The sequence below is a fragment of the Camellia sinensis genome, chromosome 1, assembly GCF_055761805.1.
Source record: "Camellia sinensis isolate YWXY chromosome 1, ASM5576180v1, whole genome shotgun sequence".
Lineage (NCBI taxonomy): Eukaryota > Viridiplantae > Streptophyta > Magnoliopsida > Ericales > Theaceae > Camellia > Camellia sinensis.
In genome coordinates, this window is record NC_138961.1 from 126,471,388 (window position 1) to 126,499,108 (window position 27,721).

General features: G+C 38.3%; 1 protein-coding gene across 2 annotated transcripts in view; it reads right to left on the reverse strand.

The window, feature by feature from the left end:
• Window positions 1-15,849: 15,849 nt before the first annotated feature.
• LOC114263369 (LEAF RUST 10 DISEASE-RESISTANCE LOCUS RECEPTOR-LIKE PROTEIN KINASE-like 2.1) overlaps window positions 15,850-27,721 on the reverse strand; it is a 40,299-nt gene continuing 28,427 nt past the window's right edge. Inside the window, exons 3-4 of one of the 2 annotated variants that reach the window (XM_028203887.2) lie at window positions 17,891-17,917; window positions 15,850-17,220 (exon numbers count right to left, since the gene is read on the reverse strand). In XM_028203887.2, coding sequence (XP_028059688.2) covers window positions 16,112-17,220; window positions 17,891-17,917 — 1,136 coding nt within the window. In that variant the 3' untranslated portion in view covers window positions 15,850-16,111. The remainder of the gene's footprint in view (window positions 17,221-17,890; window positions 17,918-27,721) is intronic. The other variant, XM_028203891.2, reaches the window with a different exon arrangement.

A 27,721-nucleotide genomic window follows, 5' to 3' on the forward strand; every position in this document is an offset into this window, starting at 1 on the left:
AGTGGCAAGCTCAATTCATAAGCCGTCAATCGATGCAATTTCATTGCATGATGGCCTATGAACCAAGGTGTAGAATTTCAATAAATGCACAATAAAAGTCTCTCAAACCTCCTCCCTATCATGGATTGATCAAGGGAAGTGGTGACCATGGAAACTTGAACCATTTCATCACTAGCAAGTATGAAATGCCTCAAGTTCCTATGTGTTCAATTAACGTTCAATTGAACACCAAATTGCTTATTATCTTGCATCATTTTTAGTACCAATTTTATTACTTCATTTTGATTACCAACCATTCCTTAGTTCATTGAGTCCAAAAGTGAAGATTAAGTCTTCTAATGGGAAGGAGTACCAAACCAAGTGTTGTTTTAGGCATGAGAGAAGTGTCATGCCGTTGGTAATGAACCCCCAAAGGTATTAAACCATTAAGCACGATACCTTTATCTCAAACTTAAACAAGCAAGTAGTTTGAAACAACTTTCAAAATAAAGAAAAAACCAAGAAAGGAGGGAGGATGCAGAGGTGATTAAATATGAATATGAGTATGGAAAGCAAGAAATAAACACTCTCAACTCAAATAGGTTGGTGGCTAAGGCCTAAACCACCAAGCCTATGAGGACAATTATAGTACAAGCATGCTATGTGAAGTTCAAATGCAATGAACAACTAAAAACAGTCCTAAAACAGTGCTGGAATTAAGACAAAAATAGCTAAAACAATAAGCTACAACATGAGGCAAGTTAAGCTAGTAACCAAGCACAAGGAGGGGAGGCTACCCCCTCAATTTTTGGGATTTCAAAACATGATTTTAGCCTCTGAAAAACCTCTGGAAATTAGTGGTAAAAAGCTCAAAAAAAAGAAAAAATAAAAAGGTGTTGAGAAGGTGGGAAACACAAGGGCAAAGGCCTTAGAAACAAGGTTCAAAGAAGGGCTATCAATCCCTCTACCCTTAATGGCCTTAAACCACAAGTTTCAGCCCAAAAATTCAGTGTAAAAACAGTCCAAAAATAGTAGGAAAAAAAGAAAATAAATCAAAGAAACAAGCCAAGACTTATACCTCTTGAAAAGTGACAAACCAATACTTACACACCCTCAAGAACTCAAAGTAAGCTCAAAAGTACCCCATCTCCAATACCACCAGGTTTGGTTTAGAGTGTATAGGCAAAGGCTTAAGAATTTGCAAAAGAGAGAGGGAATTGTACAAAGAGAATATTTTTGCTCCAAAATTTCCAACCCTCAAAAATGGAAGGGGAGGTCTTCTATTTATAGAAATACATGAAACTCCCTCAGAAATATCCATACATACACGTGTGGGCAGATGCATGCACCTGTGGAAACAGCTGGCACAACTGGTATAAATATCTGCAAAAACACACAAGTGGCCGGCAGGCCCAGCAACCCACATTGGCGGCCGACCGGTCCTAGGGTTTTTAGGCATGAAAAACTGTGGTTTTGGTCCAAAATAAGGCAAAATGTGCGTAGGGTTTGAAGGCTCAAAGCTGTGGCTTTTTGCTGAGGACTTCGAGCACTTGACAAGCATATACAAATTCATCTTTGGGTACGCAATCGGTGGCGCCCAAGTCATAAGGACGGTAAAAAAATGGGGTGTCTACAATTTCCCCTCTTTAACAGAACTCGAAGTCATGAAATGACGTGAGTGAATGTCAAAGCTCGGAGACGACCCATTTTGACAAGGCCATAAGACTTGGGCAAACAATCAAGACATAAATTAAATGGTTGTGCTCGCAAGCTGCCTATGTATCCCTTTGCAGGGAATCAAACCAGCGTAGTTCTAGGGCAAGATGCAAATGATATGCACAAAAAATATACTTTGAAAGTTGGATTCACAAGCTTCACGAAGCTAGGTATTTGGAAACTCATGATCATGTACAATGATGCAATACGCAAAACAGATGTAATAAGCAATAAAAAGATAACAACATATGAATGAGCATCTTCAAGCTTAAAACCAACACAGGTTCCATGCAAAAAGATCTAAAACACAATCTAACCATGCCAAAATGTGAGAAGAAGAAAGAAAACACCATTTAGGGTCGCATTTCACGCGTCCTGAGAAACTGAGAAACGAAAACCACTTGAGGTCACGTTTTACGCGTCCCGAGATGAAACCACGCAAGGTCGCGTTTCACGTGTCTTGAGATAAAAAACAAAACCGCTCAGGGTTACGTTTCACGCGTCCTAAGATAAAAGCAAAACCGCTCTGGGTAGCATTTCACGCGTCTTGAGATAAAACCCGTCGCATACGCTAATCTCGCTGAAACCGTGAGAAAAGGAGAAAAATCGCTCAGGGTCGCGTTTCACGCATCCTGAGATAAAACTTGCTCAGGGCCGCGTTTCATGCATCCTGAGATAAGAGCAATAAATGCAAAGAGGAATGAGCTTGTGCGATAGATGCATAAAGTGCGCGTGTGCGATTGATGCACAAAGTGAACAGGTACGATAAATGTACAAAGTGAACAAGTGCGATAGATCCACGAAATAAGCAAATGCAATAGATGCACAAAGTGATAGAAAACCAACAGATGCGGCTATTGAAAGCATGTTCTATGCAAGACATGAATGCATGTTTTATGATGCATGAATCATGAATGATGCAGGGCACGCATGCAACACATATGCTATGCAACAGAAGACAACAAATATGTAATTCGACAGAATGAGTAAAAGTGATGTTCAATGACAACCTCTAACTTACCTCTCGGAGACTTTGAAATATGCTCAGAAAGGATACACCTCATTCATATTGGTATGTGGGGAATGCTTACGCACCGGAACGTAGTTTCGAGCTCCCTGAGAATCAATTTGGACCCAAAAGAGAACCTCTCATACAATGCTCGGGGAACAGAGGCATAAAACAGAACCAGGCCATAGATAAGAGCCGTCGGTCACCTGTCGGCCACAAGGGAGGACCGCCGGCCAATAGTATGGCATGCCAACCACTAATGTGACCTGCTGGCCACCCGTGCATTTTCGGGGGCACACTTGCCATTTTGCTTTGGGTCTTTGTAAATACACATCAAGGCTTCACTTTTCACACACCCACATATCCAAAATCTTCATCCATCTCTCTCTAGGTGCTTTCACTCTCTAGAAAAAAGTGGATAGCCGGTCACAATTAGTGGCCTGTCGGCCACTAATGTGAAGAACCACCAGAAAACTGACAGCTGGCCTTCATTCATAGCCCTATCTTCTACAAAAGGTCCTCATTTGTGATTTCTTCTTCAAAACCTCATTTTAGCTGCTGTTTCTTTTACAAATGGAGACATTTCTTGCTGAGAAGCTCACGAATTGGATAACCACTTTAGACAGGATGGAAAAGGTAAATTTCTGAGATTTCGGCATAAACGTACGTTTTCCGTTGAGCCATACTCCACTTTGCTTTCCGTTCCTCCATGTCGCGGCCCGATGCTGGGACCCAATTACACATGTATTTTTCTTCAGAACACAAGAAATGTGCCCCGCTCTTGAAGAGTTTCGGGCATTGATGGAAACTCGGCGTGACGAAGAAATCATGCCTCAACCCATTTTGGCCATGTCTAAGCTTTGGGACGAATGTCTGGGCTCACTTTGTATGAAGCTCGATCTCTGGCTTATAACGAGGAGCTGGATATACCCGGCTTGGTTCATCGATTTTCTGACATCGGAGACAGAGGTGACCTCCTCTGCCGAGGCTTTCAGTAACATGCCCTCTGTTTATGTATGCTTGCGCATTTCCTTCTTGCCCCTAGTTACGGCGGAGCCAACATCAAGTTGATTGAGGTGGCTCAACGCTTGAAAGAGAGTAAAAGCTGCATCGGTTTGGCCTAGGCCGAGACCCTGATGGGTTTAGATGCTTTTCATCAGTGAGTGACCACCAAATTTGTGGAGAGTCCACTACTGCCCCAGGTCTTGTTTCCCACCCTTTCTGATATATGCCTCACATATGACTCAACACTTATGCTCTATTTTTTCTCAAAGCCTTTTCTTTACTTTTCTCTCCACACACATTTCTCTATTCTTTAGTCTCTCTTATTTTTCATCCGTTCCCAGGTATGGCTCATTGATAAGCTGAAGGTAGTGGACTCTTGCCCCGAGTATTCAGCTTGAGCTTATTTCTTCCTCCAACAACTAGTGAACTTTCCCAATGTAGGTTGGTAGTGCAACTGGATGTGCAGTAGGTCTGCAACTGACATAGCTTGGCATTGCCCCTAGCTTAATCTGATTGAGATGAGTTACAGCATGACTCGGCAGCTTGGCATACAGTTGATTGGCCTCACGCACTGCGTGTTCTATTTTCCCTTCCGGTTCAGACACTAGTTCAGGCATAATCAGACCCGTCCAGCGGAAGGAGTAGAATACCCAGCTTTATTCCCGATCCGTGCTTCGCACTTAACTCAGTATCTTGCTGCCTGGAGGACGAGAGAGCTTCTGGCCCTTGCCCCTAGTTTTAGTTACGCCCTTTTTGACGAGTGCTTGACTTGGCTCGAGGATGAGGCACAAGTTGGGCCCACTTTGGCTACAGAAGCTTCCGCAAGCACGAGCAGAGGACGTAGGAGCACCTGACTCGCCTATGCCCCTAGTTTATTGCTTTGACCTTTCTTTTCAAGTTTTATGATGTAAAAGCAACTTTAATTTGTATTAGAGAGTTGGAGAACGTTATGTTGAAATCAATGGAATTAAAGTTATGAGCACTAAAATTTTTCCTTTTGGTCCAAAAATGGTCTAAGTTGTAAAAGGTAAATTTTGAACAAAATCAACTTTTATTAAAACTTTCCAAAACCATTTTCGAAAATGATCACTACCTTACACGCACAGAATTGATCTTCAAGATGTACAACCTCAAATCAACAAATCATAACTGCCCATGCTTGAATACCACTACTGCTCTGCATTGGCACAAGGTTTTCTTTCAAAAATGATGATCATAACCAAACTAGCAGATGATGAACGAACATGACTTGATTAGGAAAACGGACAGGACAGTTGAATTGGAGATAGTTACGGTCGAATTTCAGGATGAAGTTGCCTATGTATCTCGAAGATGGGAATCATGCCTTACATAGTTTGGTTCAGGTTCACCCGAGTATTAACTCTCTTCTTTTGCGCTCTAACTTTTGCCCTCTAACTTTTGCCAAAGTCGCCCTTTAGGGTTTTCAACCTTGCGAGCTTAGTTTTTCTTTGATTCTAATTTTTCATGCTCTAACTTTTGCCTAGGTCCCCCTTTCGGGTTTTCAGCCTAGCGAGCCTCTCAAGGGTAGTATTTCTTCAACTTGTCTATATTGATCGGCTGTGAAAATTCCAAGCCATCTAAGTCCATGAGAATAACTGCTCCACCCAACCAAATAGCTTTGATGATGTAAGGACTAGTCCAATTGGGTCTGAACTTGACCCTAGGGTCATGGATGGGGGCTCGGTTGTCTTTTAACACCATGTCTCCCTTCTTGAGATTCCAGGACTTAACTTTCTTATTAAAAGCCCTAGCAATTCTGCGCTGGTAGCCGTAAACATGATACAATGCCTTCAGCCTTCTCTCATCAAACACATTAACTCCTCAAGTCTGCTCTGTTGCCAATTCGCCTCCGCTATCTGACACTCAGCCATAACTCGCAGCGACGAGACTTTAATTTCAATTAACAAAACAGCTTCCATCCCATAGACGAGAGAATATGGGGTTGCTCCTGTAGACATCCGGATCGAGGTCCTGTAGCCCTAGAGTGCAAATGGCAGCTTCTTCGGCCAGTCCATATCGGTCTCAACCATCTTCTGTAAGATGTTCTTGATATTCTTATTGGCAACTTCAACAGCTCCATTGGTTTGTGGCCTATATGTGGATAACTTATGAAAAGCCACATTGTATTTCTCCAACAAGTTTATCACCTCTTTCTTGAAGTGGGAGCCGTTATCTGATATAATCTCATTCGGGACTCTGTATCGGCAGATGATATTGTTTCTAATAAATTTGGCCACATGTGATGGCTTCAACACTATATAGAATTGAGCTTCCACCCACTTTGTAAAGTAATTAATCACGACGAAGATATATTCATGCTCATTCGACTTTTTTGGCGTGACTGCACCAATAACATCGATTCCCCAGACTGAGAAAGGCCATGGCGAAGTCACGTTGTAGAGCTTTGACGGCGGAATATTCATGCGATTGGCATGAATTTGACATTTGTGGCATTGCCACATAAAACCAATACAATTCTCCTCTATGGTGGACCAGTAATAACCTTTTCAGAGAATCCTTCGGGCTAGCATCACACAATTCGTATGCGCCCCGCATTCGCCGCATAGCCTCCATAAGGCGCTTAGATTCCTCTTCCTCCACACACAACCTATGCATCATTCCCAGATGACCTCTTTTATACAGCTTACCCCCACAGATGATAAATTGGACAGTCATATGTCGTATTCCCCATTTGTCTTTGGCATTTGTCCCTGGTGGATACATCTCCTCTTCTAGAAAGTTCCAAATATCGTAATACCTGGGTTTTTTTGTCTTGCACTTCATCTATTGCGACAATAGTTTCATAAGCCGGTGTGTAGTTTTGTTCGATGATAATCGGACTCACCTGGACTCCAAGTGGGATGTCTACCATAGAAGATAGAGTTGTTAAAGCATCAGCGAACATGTTGTTCTCTCTTAATAGATGCGTGAATGTTAGTTTCTCAAACCTAGGAATTAGAACATCTAGGGTCTGATGGTAAACCTTCATCTTCTCTTCTTTGACTTTCCAGTCTCCATTTGCTTAAGAAACAACTAAGTTCGAGTCCCCGATGGCATCCAACCTTATTGCCCCTAGTTCTAGGGTGGCTTCTAGACCAGCAATACACGCTTCATATTCTGCTTCATTATTGGACACCTTGAATCGGAGTTTAAAGGCTAAATATATATGGGAGCCATCGAGTGCTATCAACAACACACCTATCCCATAACTGAACTGATTGGACGTTCCGTCGAAGTACATCGTCAAAGTTTCCTTTTCAACTTGCAGAATGTTTTCGTCTGGGAACAAGTATTCCACTACCTCATCTCCTTCCACCGGGTGGTCTGCCACGAACTCCGCTACAGCTCTTCCCTTGACCCACTTGCAGGTGACATATTTTAGATCAAATTCAGAGAGAAGAAGCAACCAACGAGCTAGCCTACTTGTAAGCGCTGGTTTCTCAAAGAGATATTTGATGGGATGTAATCTCGAAACTAGGTTTACAAAGTGAGCTAACAAGTAGTGTCTTAACTTCCTGGTAGCCCATACCAAGGCTAGGCAAGCTTTCTCCAATGGAGTGTACTGGGTCTCGTAATCAAGCATTTTCTTGCTTAAGTTGTAGATGGCTTTCTTCATCTTATCTTCAGATTCCTGAGTGAGCATGCATCCCATAGTTGTATCTGTTACTGGCAAGTACAGAATCAAAGGCTTTCCCAGCTCTAGCGGCGATAAAACAGGCAAATTCTGGAGGTACTGTTTAACCTGTTCAAAGGCAAACTGATAACGATCATCCCAACAAAATTTCTTTCCTTTCTTTAGGAGACCAAATAGTGGCTCCCTAGTCAAGGTTAATTTGGAAATAAATTGTCTTATGAATTGCACTTTACCCAGAAAGCCATGCACCTCCTTTTCAGTCCTTGGTGGTGGAATTTCTAAGATGGCCCTGATTTTGGAAGGATCTACTTCAATTCATCTACTTCAATTCTTCTCTATGTGATCAGAAAACCCAGCATTTTTTCTGCCGTTACGCCGAAGGTGCATTTCTGTGGGTTTAACCTCAATATGTATTCTCCGATACGTTGAAAGAATTTCTCCAAGGTGGTGTGGTGGCCCTTTCGTTCTTTGGACTTGACAATCATGTCGTCCATATACACCTCGACCTCTTTGTGGATCATGTCATGTAGAATGGTGGTCACAGCCCTCTAATAGGTAGCTCCAGCATTTTTTAATACAAAGGACATAACCGGTAGCAGTAGGTACCCCACGGAGTAGTGAATGTGGTCTTCACTATGTCCTCGAGTGCCATCATAATCTGGTTGTACTCGAAAAATCCATCCATAAATGAGAGTAATGCATGGCCCGTAGTGATGTCCACTAACACATCAATATGCGACAGAGGAAAGTTATCCTTTGGACTGACTTTGTTTAAGTCTCGGAAGTCTACACACACCTGAATTCTACCATCCTTCTTCGGCACTGGAATGATATTGGCCAACCAAGTCGGGTACTCAAAGACTAACAAGAAACCTGCCTCAATCTGCTTGGTGACCTCTTCCTCAATTTTCAGCGCCTAATCCGGACGAATTCTGTGCAACATCTGCTTGACTGGTCGGGCCTCGTGGTCAAGAGGGATCCGGTGTTGTAAAATCTCAGGGTTGATTCCAGGCATGTCTTCGTAGGACCATGCAAAAACATCTTTGAAATCTTTTAACAAAGTGATTAAATGCTCACGCTTCTCCGAAGACAACGTGGACCCGATTTGGACCAGGCATGGATCCTTCTCAGTACCCACATTAATGGCAATGATTTCATCAGCACAGGCTTTAGCAAACCTCTCCTTCTCTCAATTAATCAAGCTTTTCAAAGCCAAAGGAATTTCTTCCCCTTCATTTTCATTGAAATTTTGAAAATCCTAGTCAGTCCAATAAACCAACGGCCCATAAAAGTACACAGCATCTGCAGAGTTTTCATTCAAAGGATCAAGATCTTCGGTTACAGACTCAAAAGAAAAGTTGAATGAATACCTAGACAGGACTTTGGTATCCGGGTTACCACTCCCAGAAATACCAGACTCAGACTCAGAAGAATTTGAACCTAATTCCGACCCCACAGACTCAATGGAATTAGATTCTAGCTCATCACCCAATTCAGAACTAGATAGATAGCCTTCCTCCAGTTGCCAGGTAAGAGATGGTGCACCTGATGCATCCAAAATGCGACTGGTTGGGTTCACACCCAGTTCTTCCCTGATCATGGAGACAGTAAAGTTATCTCTCAAGTTCTCTAGGTTGGCCGAAGGATCTGATAGGAGACTAGCTAGTGCTGCCCTTACTCCAAGTTCGCTGTCATGTGTCCCGTGCTCTGTTCAGCTTTGATGCTCAATTCAGCCCTTTCCTCATCATCATTGTCCTACAGCTGCAGATCAAAGAATATCTTGAACCCGGGGACACGTTGTTTCAAAGAATTTACCCAAGGCCTGGGGAAGCCACAAAAGGGGAAATCCTCTCTTTCCCGAACAAAACGGCCATTCAGTGTCTCCTAGATTGGCCTGTGGATGAGTTCATAATGTTTTCCAGCTCTTTTGGCCTTGGCTTTTCCCTTCATCTCTTCTTCCTTCCTTATCCAGTCCTCTTTGGTGGGCACATAGCCCAGTCTAAAGGTATGTGGGTTGTGTGGCACATCTGTCAGTGCTGCAACATCTTTTCGGCCACTCTTTCTGAGTCGCATTCCTGGAACATGCTATAGTTTGTTCATAAAATAGATAGACTGGGCATTGACGTACATGCCTTCGCTTGCGGCCAGAATGGTCTGCACTACCTGGGCCTCAGCCAGAGTAAACCCTGAGAGGAATACATCCTTGTCGCCATGATTGATTTCTAGTATTGGCGTATTCACCTCTGGCGGTGGATGGATGGATGAATTCCCAAAAATAATTACTACCCCTCCCCCATGAGGGTACTTCAACATCTAGTGGAGAGTGGAGGAGACAGATCGATGATGGTGCAAACTTTCCTATTTCCTATTAGGGATATAGCTTGTTGACTACTACATACATCCTTAACCATGTGCCCTCCAAATCAGTACCTTCTACTCCATATGAGATGTGGACTAGCGAACAACCTGATTTGAGCAATTTGCGTCCCGGGGGGTCGATATCTTACATACACAATGCTTTCCATAAGTTTGGGAAGTTGGGCTCTAGAGGAAAGAAGTGTATCTTCAGTCGCTATAATAAGCATTCTAAGGCTATGTGTTTGTTGGGGAGTAGCCGAATTGCAACAATCCCGCTCCGTAATTAGTTACTAATCCATAATTAAGAATACTAATAAGATGGTGGAGCATAATTATGTGTTAATTGTGTGATTTGCTTGTTGTTAAGTTCTGATCTGTTAGATGTAGAAATATTTGTCTGAATTTCTGTTTTAGTATGTTAAATTGAAGGCCTTATCCACATTTGAACATGAAATTGACTAAGTCTATGTGTTATTTAGAATTTTTAGGATATTATGGTAAGTTTAATTAGAATTCTATTCCGAATCAAATAATTAGAATAAATTGATTAGAAGTAATTAAGTCTAACTAAGCTTAATTAAGCTAATACTAATCAAGCCTATATAGGGCCTCTTAAGACTCATCTAGCAACATTCTAGACTTCATTCTTGAGATAAAAAAAACACAGAGAGAGGGAGAGGAGGAAAAACATTGAGTTCAAGCTAAGAGGAAGAGGAGATTGAGAGGAATTAAGGAAGATTTTGCTTCAACACTTACAATTCAAGACCTAGGTAAGGACTTCAACCAAATTCTTGACTATAAAGTATGTAGAAATTAAGATTATCTAAGTTAAAGTCTAAATTGGCTTGAATTTGAGGAAGGAATCTAGAATTGCATGTTAGAATGTGGAATTGATCATAATTCATGCATGCATGCATAATTCATGGAATTTGAGTTTGAATTTCAACAAATACTTACATGCATGGGCCTATACTTGCATGATTTTGAGAAATCAACATGGTTCTTCTTTTATTACTCCATTTGTACATGTTTTGGAAACTAAGATTTCATTTCATTACATGCATGTGTATGTATACATAAGTTTCAACTTAATTATGAAGAATATTGACTTGTTTTTGGGCTTTGATTTTGATAATTGAACTTCATTTTATGTTTTTCTACAAGTTTCTAAGTGTTTCTTGAAGTTATGGCCCAAAAGAATGTGTTTTGGTACTTTGAAATTGCATTTTGAACTCAGAACACAAATCTGGAAATTCTAGAATTCGCAGGGTTCGCTCGAGCGGTGGAACCTTCGTTCAAGCGTACTTTGCATGCTTCCAGTATTTTTGCAGTCAAGGCAGTTGGCTTGAGTGACCAAAGCTTCGCTCGAACGAACTCACATTTTCAAGGCACATGGCTCAAGCGACCAAAAGTTGGCTCAAGCGTAAAACGAGAGCATCCAGTACTTTTGTAGACTTTGTAGACCACTCGAGCAACCAAAGCTTCGCTCGAGCGAACTGCCCTGTTTTCAAAAATTTTCCAAAGTGTTTCAAGTTCATAATTGCATCCCCATTCCACCTTAGGCATTCTTAAGCTATGTTTTAGGCTACAATAATGAGGATAAGAATTAGAAACACACCTAGAAAGAAATGAAAAAGGCAAGTGGTTTCAGAGCGTGTGTTTTAATGTGTATCTATTTTGTGTCTGTGTAGGTCATGCACAATAGTCCGTTTGATCTGTCTAAGTTGTCTGATTCGTCTGTTCTGTTTCTGGAGCTATCTGTGAGTAACAATTTGGTAAAGCTATGTTGACTATAAGTATTTTTTGAATGATATGATACGGTCTGTTTTTGTAAAATGCAATTTTGTGAACCATGAATGATTGTCTAGGTTTTTGAAATGTAATTGTGACATCCTTAGTATCATGTCATATGTTATATGTTACCTGGTACCAGAGTTTCAAGTGGGTTCCATTCATGGAACTGATTATGCATAATTAACTATCTGATCTACAAGTGGGTCTTTATGACCATCTTATGTGAATATAGGACTTAATGACCATCTGTTTTGTATATGGGTCTTTATGACCAATATGATTTGTTAACGCTAATGGATGTACCACGTATGACTATTTACAAGTCTGAATATGTATATGAATCTGTTTCTGATTTGAATTCTGATTTCTGAATTTGTTATGGATATCATTCATAAGATCTTTACTCTGTTGTTATTCACTAGGTTCCAGCTCACTGTATTAATTATGTATGTAGGTGATCAGGCGCGTGACCAGGCTAGAGACTTCTAGTCTAGATCGATTTGTGTCAACCAACTTGTGCTCCTCCTGAGGAGGTTCCGGAAGTCTTTTTGTGGTCAAGTTCTGTGGATAGTGTTTGTGATCAAGTCTAAGTTTAATTTACTTTTCTTTTGTTTGGACAAGTTTACGTTTCTTCTGTAAATAGGGCTAAGTCCCTTTTGACTTATCTACTTTGTGAAGATGTAAGGTTGACGTCATAATATATGTAAATATGAGTTTTAAATTTATGTCCTATATTAGTTTGCACAGCTCAATGAACATTGTATATTTGTTATTTGCTTCAGCTAGCCCCTAATAATTTGATTTCTATTTAAGAGGCCTTCGGTAATCTGTGGATTACTGGCTGATTAAGATGCTAAATCTATAGGGGTGGGCTTGGGTTGTGACACAGATGGAAGTGTGACTGAAATTGAGTCACGAGATGTAGATTTCCTAGAGGAGGATTTCCCTAGCAGAAGTAATGAAACTAGAGATGTGAATCTCTATGAGATGGAGGATCTACAAGATGGCACACCTAATAGCTTAGTAGAGGATAAGAAAGAAATTCCTCAAGCCCCTAGGGACAGTAGGAGCGATTTTCTTGTCCTTGGATTGGATCCAATGGAACATGATTATCAAGATCCTCAACTGTGTAGAAACAAGCGTGGAACTATTTCCCATTGTTGTTTTGGGATTGAAGGGGAAACATTCATGATTGTTTCAAATGATGAGATGGAGCTTAAGAATTTCTTTGAGGCTCTCTCATCTCCTGCTAGTAGATAATGGAATGTTGCAATGGATGAAGTAATGGCCCGTGTACCCTATTTGAATGTTGTTGAAAGCTTGATGTATGATATGATGTGTACACGACCAGACACCTATTATGCAGTCGAGTTGGTGAACAGTTACCAATCCAGGACAAGCTCAAAAAAAGCAGTCAAGAATATGGATTGAGTTGAACACTTACATTGCACATTTGACTTTATGGGATATTTATACTATCAATATTCGTATTTGTTTTTACATGTATGTTTATTGCTTATTGATATGGTTTGTCAGTTAGCATACAAAATAAATAGATTAGATGTTAGCGGGCTAGATTAGCTCACTCACACGAGCAATCGCCCTTGGCACTTGACAGTGAGCAAGGATGAGACTACTGGTTTATAGATTGGAGCTCAGAGGAGCTCAAAGTCATCCACAATTTATGTCGCCTTTGTTGGAGCCAAGATGAGGTCCTATTAAGGATCAACCATGGAAAGTAGTACCCACATAGGCCATAGTGTGCCTGTTATGTATGGCCAGATGCAAGATCTCATTTGATGTATTGGAAGCGAGCAAATAGAGAATTCGAGTTAGGCGGTTGAAGCTACTAGTGCACTTAGAAGTAACTAAACTACGATCTGTATAGTGTATAGAGTCTAACATCACTCTTTTGAAGAGTTACTCCACTGTAGCATGAGTTCATACTGCATGTGCTTGCCAACTAGTTAGTGAGGTAAGAGAATGGATCATTGCTTCCTCACCGTGTGAGTTCTAAAGGCCATTTTACAATGACCTTACTTTGTGCCCTTTTGTGACCTTTGATTGTGTCATGAGTTGAAGGATTGATGTTCTGCTACTTTGGTATGTTGTCTACAGTCATGTATGATTCAGCCTTAAGGGACATCACTGGGAAAGCGGTCAGTTATGAATTAAGTGACATGAGAGCAAAGGGAAGATCATTTAGTTATACACCTCTACTATATATTCACTGTCGACAACTCACATCGGTTTGTATGGGATGCGATTGAGTGTGTATATACTACAAGATTTGAGAGGGTCAAACATGCTCTTTGGGAGATTAGGAATGTTTTGGACCGTTATAACTAGATGGGTTTGAGGTACGTGAGACATTATTTTTTATCTTTGGGTTGATATCTCTATTCTGGCTCGTTTCGAGTTTCTAGTATAGAGCTCCCATATGCAGGTGGTCTCAGCAGTTGCACGGTCCATTGGCCAATATGAGTTTGTTCTAAGTTTAGGTAGATTGAGATGGAGATGTAGCAGCGTTATGCTAACCCATGTACGAGTGGAAGATGTTGGTTGGGTTTTGGACCTGAGTGTGGATGCCCATGGTGGCATGACCCATGACCCATGTAAGACCTAGTTGAATTTAAATTCAGAGCTATCCTAAGAGATAAGGATAACTTATCATCCCATCTTATCTGGGATAAGGATCGGTGGTTATATATCGCTCTATATATTGATCATATCAACACACGTATTATTATGGGACTGGATAAGGTGAAGCAAAACGTATTATTATGTGGGCAAATATCTGAGTGCTTTCAATCTTTTTGTCATTGAAGAATTAAACATGGGCCTTTTTATTATGAGTTGTGTGGGTGTTGCTCGCCTTGTAGTATCACTCCATTGTTAGGATTTCAACTGATGGTTCGGAGGCACACGATTCACTCATTAGGTTCATTCTTTTTGGATTCGAGATATTCAGGTATGGATTGAATCCGTTAATTTGTTGCGTATAAATATTCCTACATAGAATGATGTAGTAGTATGAAGACTTACTATTTTAAAACAAAGTGTCCATTTAAACTAGAATCGAAACCTAAACATTAGGCCTAATTTTCTTTAGTCACTTTCAAGTTCTCCTTTGGCCTAACATTTCATCTAATAGCATTCCAAAGCTACAAACATCTGCCTTATTTGAGACGATTGACCACACTAAAATTCACTTGAAAGGGATGAGATTAATATTGACATAATTTTTGTCTTGTCCATGTAGATAGGTTGTTAGTCGAGGTTCCACATGGAAGGATGTTATTGGCCGAGGTGTGATGCTATCACACTGGATCTGAGATTAATCAGAGAAGGACCTAAGTCCTAGTAAAAGACAGGCTGCTTGGTTGGATAAGTTGAGACTCTTGTGAGAGGTTAAACCCAATCCCATTAGGAGTGGTGAATCTTGAATAAGTGTTATTCCTATGGGAATAAGTGCCCTATTGAGGTATGACTTCTAGGATGAGAAGGGCACTAGTTCTATACAAAGAAAAGCACCTAAATGGGTGAAATGTATGTTTTTACTTGTGGGTTAATTGCTTGAGTTGGTACTTTGCAATTATCTACGAGAGATGAAGTTACTAACTTCACCGTCGGAGTGTTCTCCCGGTTGAGAGTAACCGGGTTAGTTATTATGTTCCTTGTTTTAGGTTGTGGATTCCATCTAGTGTATGTGCTCTTCAGCTTTGTTCCTGGAATCTTTGGAGGTGGATTTGATTTGGTTGTGTGATCAAATTTTAATACACACAATATTGTTATCTTTTCCAAAAACACTTACTAATTCTGCTTGAAGTTTAGTTGATAATTTAGTTATCTTTTACATGAGGTTTTATTTTATTTTATTTATTTATTTATTTATTTTTTGGTGAATGGAATACCTTTACATGAGCCTAATTCAAGCTACTTCGAGTAAATTGCATTGCAGGTTAAGCTGTTTGCTTATCTTATAGATTGTCTAAACACATTTGAAATAAGAGTTTGAGAAACTATATCCAAAGCTTATGTGCTGTCATATGGTGTCAAAGCAATATCCCTACAAAATAACAAATAAAAAAAAGCCATATGTATCACAGAATAGAAATGGAAAAACCCCATTCTTACCTAATTTTTATGTACAATCTTTCACAAGAATTATGTGGCAGTGATTTTTATTTTTGTTTTTCATAATTAAAATGTCTCTCCATGAGTTCTTTGTTTTCAAGTGATTGGGCCAACATATCAATCAAATCATTCTATATAAAATATGTTTTTTTTTTTTTTTTTTTTTTTGTGTGTGAACATTATAACTCATAGAATCTTTGCAAAAATGCAATGAATATAAATTTAACTAAGAAAGTTTTCAAGCAATTGAAATGCAACACAAGGAGAGACATCTCAACCAAATAACATGTTTTCACACAAATTTATTTTAATGAGGCATAGTTGTCCAATCATGTGTTGGAATAAGACTACCTCAATTATACGAGGAGCTGGAGATGTTAGAATTCCCTGCTGACACAAAAAATTTTATATTAAACAACTTGAGGTGCAACACATCCACGGTGATGGAATTTATGCAATCACATGGAGGATAGCATAGGCAACTCTGCAAGATCCATGTTGATTTCATGATCTTCAACTGGAATCTCTTGTGGACACAAAGAAGGCTTGGGAGGCATCTGCAAAAGTTCAACATTTCCTTCGAGCATCTCTACAACTTTGCTCATTGAAGGACGGTCACTGGGATTCATTTGTATGCACCATAAAGCAACTATTATCATTTTCTTTACCATTGCTCTTTCCTCCTCGGTGATCTGACCCATCTCTATCTCCGTCCCTTCTCTAGATTGGTCATAGACCCACGAAGGAAAGTAAATTTGGCTTGTATGATCTGCAAAGACATTCAAATTTCTCCTCCTGCCTGCCATTTCCATCAGTAACATTCCAAAACTATAAACATCAGCTTTATATGAAATGCCTCCAATGTTCTTATAGAATAACTCCGGAGCCATGTAGCCCATTGTTCCTCTTGCTGCAGTCAGTGACACAATGCTATCATTTGTTGGATACAATTTTGCGAGCCCAAAATCAGAAAGTTTTGCAGTGAAATTCTCGTCAAGAAGAATGTTATGGGGCTTGATGTCAAAATGTAAGATCTGAATGTCACAACCTCGATGCAAATAGTCAATCCCACGAGCCACTCCTAGAGAAATTTTGTACATTTGCATGCAACCTAAGTGGACATTTCCTTCTTGAGAAAAAATATACTTTTCAAGAGACCCATTAGGCATGAACTCATATACTAGAGCGCGCTTAGATCTCTGTACACAATATCCAATTAGCCTGACCACATTGACGTGATGAATCCTTCCGATAGTGGCAACTTCATTGATAAAGTCTTGCCCATTAGCTTTGGATTTATCCAATATCTTTATTGCTGCAGGATGGCCACTTCGAAGCATTCCTTTATACACACAACCATAGCCTCCTTCACCCAACTTATCCTTGAAACCTTTAGTCATCTTTTTAATGTCCAAGTAAGAGTACATAATAGGCATGAGATTATTCTGACTTCGAAGAAAATCCTCAATGTTGTCGAACATAGACAAATGCCTTCTCCTAAACTTATAGATTAAAAACACAAACATAAATAGCATCCCAAATAAAGCTCTTCCTGCGAGGCATCGTGCTGTATGAGAAAATTGGAATTTAGAACCGGCTTTAGGTTGGATGGAGGAGGCCATATTGACTTTGGCGCAAGTTCTTTATACTAAGGAATAATTAATGTTCATTTGAACACAAAAAGAAGTGAGTGAATCCCAAAAAGTGACAAAAGTTACCTGTTTCCTTTAATTTAAGAATTGTACAACAATTTCTTACTGTTTTGGGTTAATTACAAATACAACTCTTCAATTTTTTTTTAAAATGTAAATTACTTCTTATAATTTTGAAAATTACATCTCGTTTTTTCAAATTTCTAATTACATGACAAATGATCCATTTTATTAAGTCAATTAACAATTTTTAATGAAGACATAAATATATTTCAATTATTAATTCTGATAAGTTTATTGTTCTATAGAAAAGTAAATAGAAATTTTATTTTTTTTATTAATTTTATTGAATAAATTTTATTAATATTTATAATATCTAAAATCCCAAGGCAATCTGCCCATTATTTTGTGTCTAGTGGTCTCTCCTATTGTTCAAGATAAATTTAGAAAGATTTAAAGTGAGCTAAATTATCTTCTGTTAATTTCATGTATTTTATTTAGATAGATTTATAATATTTTTATTCATTTCTATTTTTTTTGTCATCATAAATAAATTTTGAGAGAGAGTGATATAGATCTCCGTACCTATTGATAAAAACACGTAGGGTAGATCTGCAAGATAAAAAGAAAAATGCTAGCAACATCAAGAGATTTATCAATATTTTTACCAAATATTTCTTATATGTGAATTCTATTATTACTCACATAAAAATAGTGATATTTATATGAAGATTTGAGTTATCAGAGGCAGTGAATGAAAGAGTGCCCAATATAATTAACAAGGGTTGGGCTAATTTGAGGGGCCGTGGGCCTTCTTACGGTCCCATTTCGATAATATCAATCATTTATTTTGTAAGATTATTCATATATATAATTTATACAAAAAAATTAAGTTAATATAGAAATTATAACTTTTTTATTTTATTATATTTGTCTCTACAAAAAATAAATAGTCTATTTAAAAAACATATTTGTTGTTCATTTTTTCAGACAAATTTAATAAAATAATTTATTTTTTCAGACAAATTTAATAAAATAAAAAAATTATAATTATAGGATCAACTTAATTTTTTCACAAATGATATAAACCTTATAAATAAATAATTCAAATCATTAAAATGAAACTTGTAATTAGTCCCATGGCCCCTCTAGTCAAGTTTCAATTTGAAACTTGAGAAAAATGAAACCTAATTTACAAAGTGTGTTTATATACTAATGCAATGAAACCTGCTTGAACTTTTAGAAAATAAAATAAATAAATAAACCAGTAAGACATTTTCTTCTTATATTAAATTGGTTTTTTACCAAAAAAATAAAAAATAAAAATAAAGAAAAAGAAAAGAAAGCGTAAATTTAAATTTGTTTGATAAATTTTTTTTTTGTTATTAATTAGATTTGAAACTATAAAATAACAACACCATATTTTTATATATTTGAATTAAATTGTAATGATTTCTTTATAATCTAATCTATCTTAACTAAATTTAATATATAATTTGGTAAATTATAAATACATCCCTAAGGTTGATGAAAATACAAACTACTTCCTATGGTTATGAAAATTACATCCCGTTCCTTCAAATTTTTAATCGCATAACTAATTAATGACCCATTTTATGAATAATTCATTAAGTTAGTTAATAGTTGTTAATGATGTCAAAAATATATTTTAATTAACAATATTAGTAATTTTACTAGTGTATAAAGGAGTAGTTGAGAATTTCTTTTTCTTTTTCTTTTTTTTATTAATTATGTTAAATAAAAATTTCTAAAAATCAAATATTTATAATTCCTAGAATCACAAGAGATAATTCGTATCTTAAGTAAAGCTCAAGAGGTATATTTGTAATTTACCGTATATAATTTTAGTGAGTATAGCAAACTTTGTAGGGATGAACTCCCTTCCATACTTCATTTCTCCATACCCCCCTCATGGGCCCTAATTTATACCCACATCCATCATCTGAACCATCTATTTCGTAGACCCCACAATAAAAGTTATTTATGCAAAAAATTAATTTCATCGAATGTGTATAAACATAAGAACAAATCAAATTTTATTTTGTAAAATGAACAACAAATATGATTGTAAATTTAAACTAGTCATTTTATAAAACGAAATGCGATTTGTTCCCGTATTTATAGTTATCCAATAAAATTGATTTTTTACATGGATAACATTTACCGTGAGGCTTACTAAGTAAATGGTTCGAATCATTTGTGTGTGCCGAATTTGTTGGCTCCATAATTAAACCATCTAGTTGGAAGGTGACTTGTGGCAAGTAAGGGTAATTATGTAGATGCCCAAGTCATTAAAGAACCCCGCCTCTTTAAGCAAATTGCGTGAACAGCAGATGCAAGTTCTAGCAGTTGAAAGGTAGTTATTCAACATGTGAACAACACAAGGGAAATAAGTTATGGAGACGGTTAGCGGTTTTGCATGCACAAAGAGAAGAATTGATCTTAAGAAGTAGCTACAAGAAAAGAGATCATGGTGAGGAAAAGCAGCTCAATTGCTTCAAAGGCCAAAAGAAGATTATAAATAGATAAAAACAAAGATGAAAAGGCCCCCCAAACAAATCCAGACTCTACAGCTTTGTCATTTCTTTTATGTTTAAATTTTAGCATTGCACTTACTTTTCATAGGACTAGAATAAAGTAACTCTTGTGTTTTCAGAATTTGACCTTCAATGATGCCCTTACTAAAGGTAACATTTTGTAATTGCATTATTCAATTAATCAATTACATTTTCTGTTTAGTCTCTTCCTCTCATTCTGTTTCGAATTCAAGTAATATTGCATTGGTTCTTAATAAAACATAACCAGTAACATCCTCTTCATTAAGGCTAAAAGAACCTAATCACAATTGCCTGATAAGTAAATTGACTTATAAATTCTACAAGGCTTTTTCAAATCCTTACTGGCAGGAGAAAATTACATTTTTATCTTTCGAAGTGCCAAAATAGCCAACATATAGTTTTTTGGCACATCCAATGGGTCACTTTTTGTGTTGAAATATGGTAAGAACATGACGCCAAGAATAAGAACATCTAGATAATGATGTTGATGTTCATATTGAGGTACAAGAAGAGGGTCTTTTTGCCTCGAAGAGAAGAAGTAGCAGACCCTCCCTCTACTTCTAGCCAACAAGAAAATGGCCAAGTACGTGTAGAAGAGAATCCTTATCCAAGGATTAAGACACAACCTCAATATATTGGCCAACCACAAGGTCAATCTTATGGAAAAGCACCTTTCCAAGGCCAAACACTTGGCCAAAGTAGTAGAATTAGAAGTGAACCATTATTATTTAGTCCTACCATGTCAAATGAACAGTGGATTGGAATAGTGTCCATGATAAGTCAAATAATGGCTACAACCTTTAGGAATTGGTCTAATTCTTTTGGTGCATCAATCATTCAAAAGATTGATAATAGGCTAGAAAATGTAGGTCTTATTCCAAATAATGGACATAAGAATCCTGTTCAAGTAATAACCCAACCTACACCATCTTTTACTAACAACTAAAGCAATGGTGACAATAAGGGAAGAACCACACAATCCTTTTATCAGCCTATTAGACCAATTCCACCAATTGGTTTGGGGATTTATCATAGATTGTCTACTACTGAAGAGACAAATCTTGTACATGTAGAGCCTCAGGTTATACCTTGAAGCGCACCTAGTAATCCTACCTATGGATGTACACAAGCACAAATGAATAATACTACTAGAATGGTGTCAAATCTAGTTTTTGAACCTACACTCGAGGGGGTTGGCAGAGCCTTTTAGACCACCACCTGTTGTTCTTAGGGAAGAAAATGTAATAGGATATGAATAACCACCAAACCCTACTGTGTACCCCATGGATCGAATGACTGCATCTTTTGTTCAGCCAGTGCCAAATATGTAACCCCATGCTCATAGATAACAAATCTATCAAGCGTATGGACAATAATAGATCGTAGTACCCAAGTGGTGGCCCAACCTATTATTCCAAATGCCATTCATATCGAACAATTGTTGAACATGGTGAAAGAAATATGTGGTCCTATGACTCGGGGGGTGCAAACATCAGAATACAGAAAACTTTACCCTGATTGGGTGGATAGGTTGCATGAGTTCCCAAAGGCTACAAAGTCCCAAATTTCACTTTGTTTCGAGGGGATGGGAACCGATCAACTAGAGAACATATTGCTAGGTTCACAAGGCAAAATGGGAAATATACAAATCATGATTACATTAAGCTTCAATTATTCCCTAGTTCATTAATTGGCCTAGTATTTGCTTGGTATATTATCCTACTTCTTGGTACTGCCCAAACTTGGCAACAGTTGGAAGAAATGTTCCATGGCCAATTCTTCGAAACTGAACCAGAAGTCTCAATAGACGACCTACCAAGATTGAGCCAAAGACTAGATGAGAAGGCTGCCCAAGTCATAGTTAGACTTAAAAGGGCTAGGAATAGGTGCAGGGTAGTCCTTCCAGAGCCTGAATTTGTTAGGTTGGCTCAGAATGGTCTAAAATTTACACATAGGAAAAAAGTTTGATACAATGGACTAGGAATAGGTGCAGGGTAGTCCTTCCAGAGCCTGAATTTGTTAGGTTGGCTCAGAATGGTCTAAAATTTACACATAGGAAAAAAGTTTGACGCAATGGACTTCACAGACCTAGTTAATTTAACGTATAAAGGGACTAGGTATGATACTCTGTTAGAGAAAGAACATAATATGAATAACTCTTCATGTTGGACTTATTATAAAGATCCTTATTTGGAAATTAATGTTGCAAAGATTGTAGGCAAATAACCATATACATGTGACACCTTAATTAAGAAGGAAACTACAATTGATCATCAGTTTAAAAAGAAAAAATTCCATAGAACATATTTTTTTCATATATCTAAAGTTGATATAATATTTAATCATTTGTTTGCAACACAATTTTTAAAACTATTGAAAGAAGTGGTTATGTCCCTTTCAGATGAATTGAAGGGTAAAATATATTGTTAATGACATAATACTTGGTCTCATTTAACTAAACACTGTATTTGTTTCAAGACAAGATTTAAGAGCAGATCTGGGAAGGCAAGGCTGAGAAGGCAATGGGGATTGACAAAGATCTCTTTCCAGAGGTGCATGAAGTGTAAGCCAATGTTAGGGTTCCAAATCCTATCATCCAGGCATTGGAATGGGGTTTGCATCTAGGAGAATTGGATGTCTTAGATGTCCAGATGAATGAAATAAAACAAGAGATAGCTTAGAAGGAACATAATCCATCTCAAAAATAAAAAGATGTTAGCATTTCAGATGGCCAGCAACAATTTGATTGCTCAGTAGCTGTATGTTCTTTAGAGACATCAACTGTACAAAGAATTTGCTCCAAATGCAGAGTCAGCTACAATGGATGGCTGGAGTCCCTGAGAAGGTTGAGAATACAAGTAATAATTCAAGACATGTGGTTTGAACATTTAGTGGCATGTAGGAACGAAACTATGCTCCATATGATCCGATGTCCTTTTTGAAAAGACATCTTCGACCAGAGGTAGGGGCACTAGAGGCTCATTCAGGAGTAGGAATCACAAAGATACAAGAGCAGACTTACTTTTCCAGTCTCATAGGGAAAGGAGTTTGAGAGAAGTCTAGAAGTTGGACCCTCGAAGACTAGCATTTCTAGTCCTACTCACATGCAAGTATACTCTTGGGTTCAAGGGTTGTCTGACTGGTTTGTTACGCAGACCAGACCCTAGGTCATGCCAGTGGAAGCTAAGCAAGATCAAAAACCAAAAATGGTAAAGCCACCTTCTGTTGTGCCTGACCAATGGGCGATGCTGAAGAACCCAAAGAGCAAGCAACTAGATTTGGTGCCTATCCTCTCCAGATCTCAAAGGAGGAAAATTGATACCAGGTGCTTGAAAGAACTCCAAGACTCTATCAAGGTAATACCTAGAAGAAGGGTTGGTAGAGAAAGAAGAATCGATAAGGAGCATGTAAAATAAAATTGTGCTCAAGAGAAAAGAGAACAATTGGCTAGAGTTTATGCTAAATTTAACAGCCATGGAAAATGCCAGTCTTGTAAAAGTGATTATGAGTATGAAGATTCAGTAATCTAAGTACATGGTTTAGTTGCAATGAAAGATGCGCTATTCAAAACTATGATGGCAGAATAGACCTAGCCAGCGAAAATTAAGTTGGCTGATTCCATGGAAATATAGGGGGCCCAAAATTCTGAAAGCAATTCACAACCTTCGAAGAGGTCAGGATCTCAGAATGAGCCAGTCTTGATCCAATTTGGCTCATTACCTACTGTGAACATAAACATGGTTTATGTCTTATCTTATATGTTTGAGGTTGATCTAAGACAATGAAGAAGCCCATCTATCGAGGAATGGGTGGACATAGGTGGTGATTCTTCTACTACATAGACTAAAATGGTTGAAGAGATAGATTCTAATGGCTTAAGAGAGATGGAGGTCTAGGTAGCTACACCATGCTACCCTTTTGAGTACATCACTGTAAGCATGACTCAACACATCAAACCTTTGTACATCAAGGCACATTTTGATGGTGTGTGGATGATCAAGGTGCTAGTAGACAATGGAACAATAGTCAATTTGTTGCCTAAAGCCTCCTTGAAGAAATTGGGTTTGAAGACTCCAAACATCTATATCAGGCTTCACAAGGGACAAACATATGGCCCAAGGTATCCTACCAGTTAACCTTAGCGTGGGATTTAGACACTGTATGGCAAGCTTTTTTGTGGTTGGTAACAAGGCAAAATACAATGCTTTACTAGGAAAAGATTGGCTTCACACCAATAAGTGTGTGCCATCATCATTGCATTAAAAGATCATAATAACTTTAGGTGATTGGGAAATAGAAAACGTCTAGGCAAACGCTCAGCCATTCACTGCTCATGCAGACTTTGCAGAGGAAAAGTTGTATGATGATGGAGTGATGTCCCTGAGTGTGATAAAGACCTAGGAAGGGACAATATATAATGGGCCTAATAATGAAGTCGCTTATCTCAAACAGAGGATTTGGGATGGTTTGGATGAGCTAGTATACAACAAAGATGAGTCTAATGACTAGCTCTGAATCAGAAATAATGCAAAAGGCCATAACATTGGCCTTGAATAATGTATTAGCTTTAGATATTGAAGCCAGAATCCAAGAAGATGAGATTTTTTGGGCAGATTTTTTCCATGAGGATGAGGAAAGGCAATCAAAAGTTAAGATGTCAGAAGCTTTGAAGGAGTTTGAAATAATGGAAAACTTGGAAATCAAGACTCAGTACCCCTTATAGAAAGTAAATCTAGGCATGGAATTTGCTTCAAATCCAACTTTTATTAGTGCTTGCTTAGACCCAATCTCTAAAGCTAGATTAATGGCTTTATTAAGGGAATATAAAGATTGCTTTGCTTGGGATTATAGTAAGTTACCTGGTCTAGATAGGCAGTTGTTGGTACTTATCATATGTATTATTTACAGTAGTTAGTGGAACATAGGCTTCCTATTAAGCCTAACTTTAAACTAGATAAGTAGAAACCTCGAAGAGTGAGCCCATAAGTGACTCTTAAAGTCAAAAAGGAAATTTCCAGATTGCTGAAAGTTGGATTCATCAGGATAGCCAAGTATGTAGAATGGTTGTCTAATATTGTTCCATTGGTAAAAAAGAATGAAAAGATGAGAGTCAGCATTGACTTTTGAAACCTGAATTTGGCAACTCCTAAAGACGAGTATCCAATGCCAGTGGTGGATTTACTTGTGTATAGATCAACTGGTCATACTATTTTTCTATGATGGATAGCCATTCTAGGTATAATCAGATCTGAATAGCTAAAGAAGATGTCCACAAAATAGCTTTTAGGTGTCTAGAGAATTTGGAACCTTAGAATAGGTAAAAATACCTTTTGGGTTGAAGAATGCTAGGGCAACTTATCAAAGGGCCATGAATACAATCTTTCATGATCTAGTGGGGTGGTTTCTGGAGTTTTATATTGATGACATCATTCCTAGTCATTCGAAGATCATTTAATTCATTTGGAAGTATCATTCAAAAGAATGACGCATTACCAATACAAGCTTAACCCTCTAAAACATGCTTTTGGAGTGTCAGCTGGTAATTTTCTAAGATATATTGTCCATAGAAGAGGAATCCAGATTGACATGGATAAAGCCAAGGCCATAATTGAAGCAAAACCACCAAAAAGTAAGAAGGAATTGTAATAATTCCTTGGACAACTTAATTTTTTTAGAAGATTTATTTCTAATATTGTTGGGAAAACTAAAGTTTTTTCTTCTTTGTTGAAGCTCAAAGATTATGAGAGTTTTAGGTGGAATGCAGAGCACCAGGCCATATTCGAAGCCATTAAGAGTTATTTGCCTAAGCCTCTTGTGTGGATGCCTCCAATGGAAGACAAGCCCCTGAAGTTGTGCATTACAGCAGAAGAAGAATCAATTGGAGTCTTATTGGCCCAAGATAATGAAGATGGCAAGGAGCAAGCAATTTATTACCTTAGCAAGTTTTTGAATTCTTGTGAATGTAAATACTCAGCCAATGAGAAATTATGTTTAATCTTGTATTTTGCTACAATAAAGTTGAGATACTATATTTTAACAAGAGTTATGCATGTTGTAACATCTACTGATTTGATTAAATACATGTTAATAAGACCCATCTTAAGTGGTAATATTGGTAAATAAGTCTGAGCTTTATTAGAACTTTTCCTTGAATATGTTCCCCATAAATCAGTAAAAGGGTAAACTTTGACAAATTTTCTAACTGACCCTCCATGCCAAGAAGAACAGAAAAGCTCAAATGATTCAAATATGGCTAACATTGTGCCTTGGAAATTGTGGTTTGATGGTTCCAAAGCCAATGGCTCGGTTGGGGTTTAGAATTTTAATTGAATCTCCAACAGGAGTACAAACCAAGCATGGTTTTAGAATAGATAAGCCAAATTGTTCTAATTACCAAATTGAGTATGAAGCTTTGGTTGCGGAGTTAGAACTTTTAGTAGGCTTTAAAGCTGAAACATTTGAGGTATTTGGGGATTCCTAGTTGGTTGTAAACCAGTTAAACGGTATTTTTAAATGCTAAAATGATGGTCTATTACCTTATTATATAACAGCTTGTGGGGGAGAGGTTTGGAAATACTCTTATGATCCTAGGGGACGCTCGTGATCCTCGAATAGACACCTGAAAAGAAATGAACACTCCGGTCGGGGGTGTCGGAATTAGCACTCTACTCTCTCTAGATTACTTGTATTTTAAGTTAAGCATAATAGTTCTCACATACCTTTCTTCGACTGTTGTTCCTTTATTTATACTCGTTTCCTGGGCCCCGGGGCCTGGCCCACTTTTCGCTCATTATCCGCTTATTTATTCGGCTCCATAGTTCAATAGCTACTCGGCCTATTTATTGTATTTGGCCTCCTGATCATGTAGGACAGAACCGAATAATGTCTGTCTTCTAGAGTGTACGCTTCTAATTCCGCTATTTATTCGGCTCCCACAATTGCCCCCAAACTCCCTATTGACGGTAGTTAATTGGTGTGTTTGGTTTCGAAGTTGAAAAGTCAAAAGAAACATAAGTTAGGGGGCTTCACCTATCCCAATGTGAATGTCAGAACGCACACCCCTTTCGATCATCATTATACGTTCCCGCCTCATTCGTGCATTTCTAGCATTTATTATGATTTGAAACTCCGGTCTCTTTGAATGCATGTTTTTTTGAATATTTGAGCCTCCTGGATTGCCAGTCGGTATCCCTCCTCTGTCTCGCGTCCTCTGCAACTTCTTCCCATCTCTCCTTGTCTCCTTTGTCTCTCATAAGTTTTCTTCTCTTCTCTTTGTAATCCTATTTTTCGTGTTTATTTTTTATTTAGCATACCCTTGAGTCCTTACTAGAATGGCTAAGCATTTGAAAGACCTCCTTTCCGAGGGTCGTATTTCTAGGTTCTGACGACATTTTTCTATCCCTAATGACATCCATCTATCTCTCGTGACGGACAATACTCTTGATATGGAGAGGGATGATCAAAATACAATCGTCTTTCCTCTCCTATCCAGTGCGAAGGGCGGAGTCTGTTTTCCTCTACACCCATTTCTTAGGGCCGTCCTCCGCCATTGGGGTCTGATTCTTTCCCAACCCAATGTGAATTTTTTTCGAATCATAATGGGAGTCGCAGATTTGAACCGGCGCCTTAGGATCAACTTTGGCATTCTGGCCATTCGGCACTGCTATACTTTAGCCAAATCCTCCGATCGGCATGGGCGCTACTTTCTCAGGGCCAAGGACACTGACCATCACTTGGTAACCATGCTTGCCAGCTCTGGCAAATGAGTTGATGATGTGATGGTCCATGTCCGAGGCAACTGGGAATTCGGTGAAGGCGAAGATCGCCTAGACCCTAT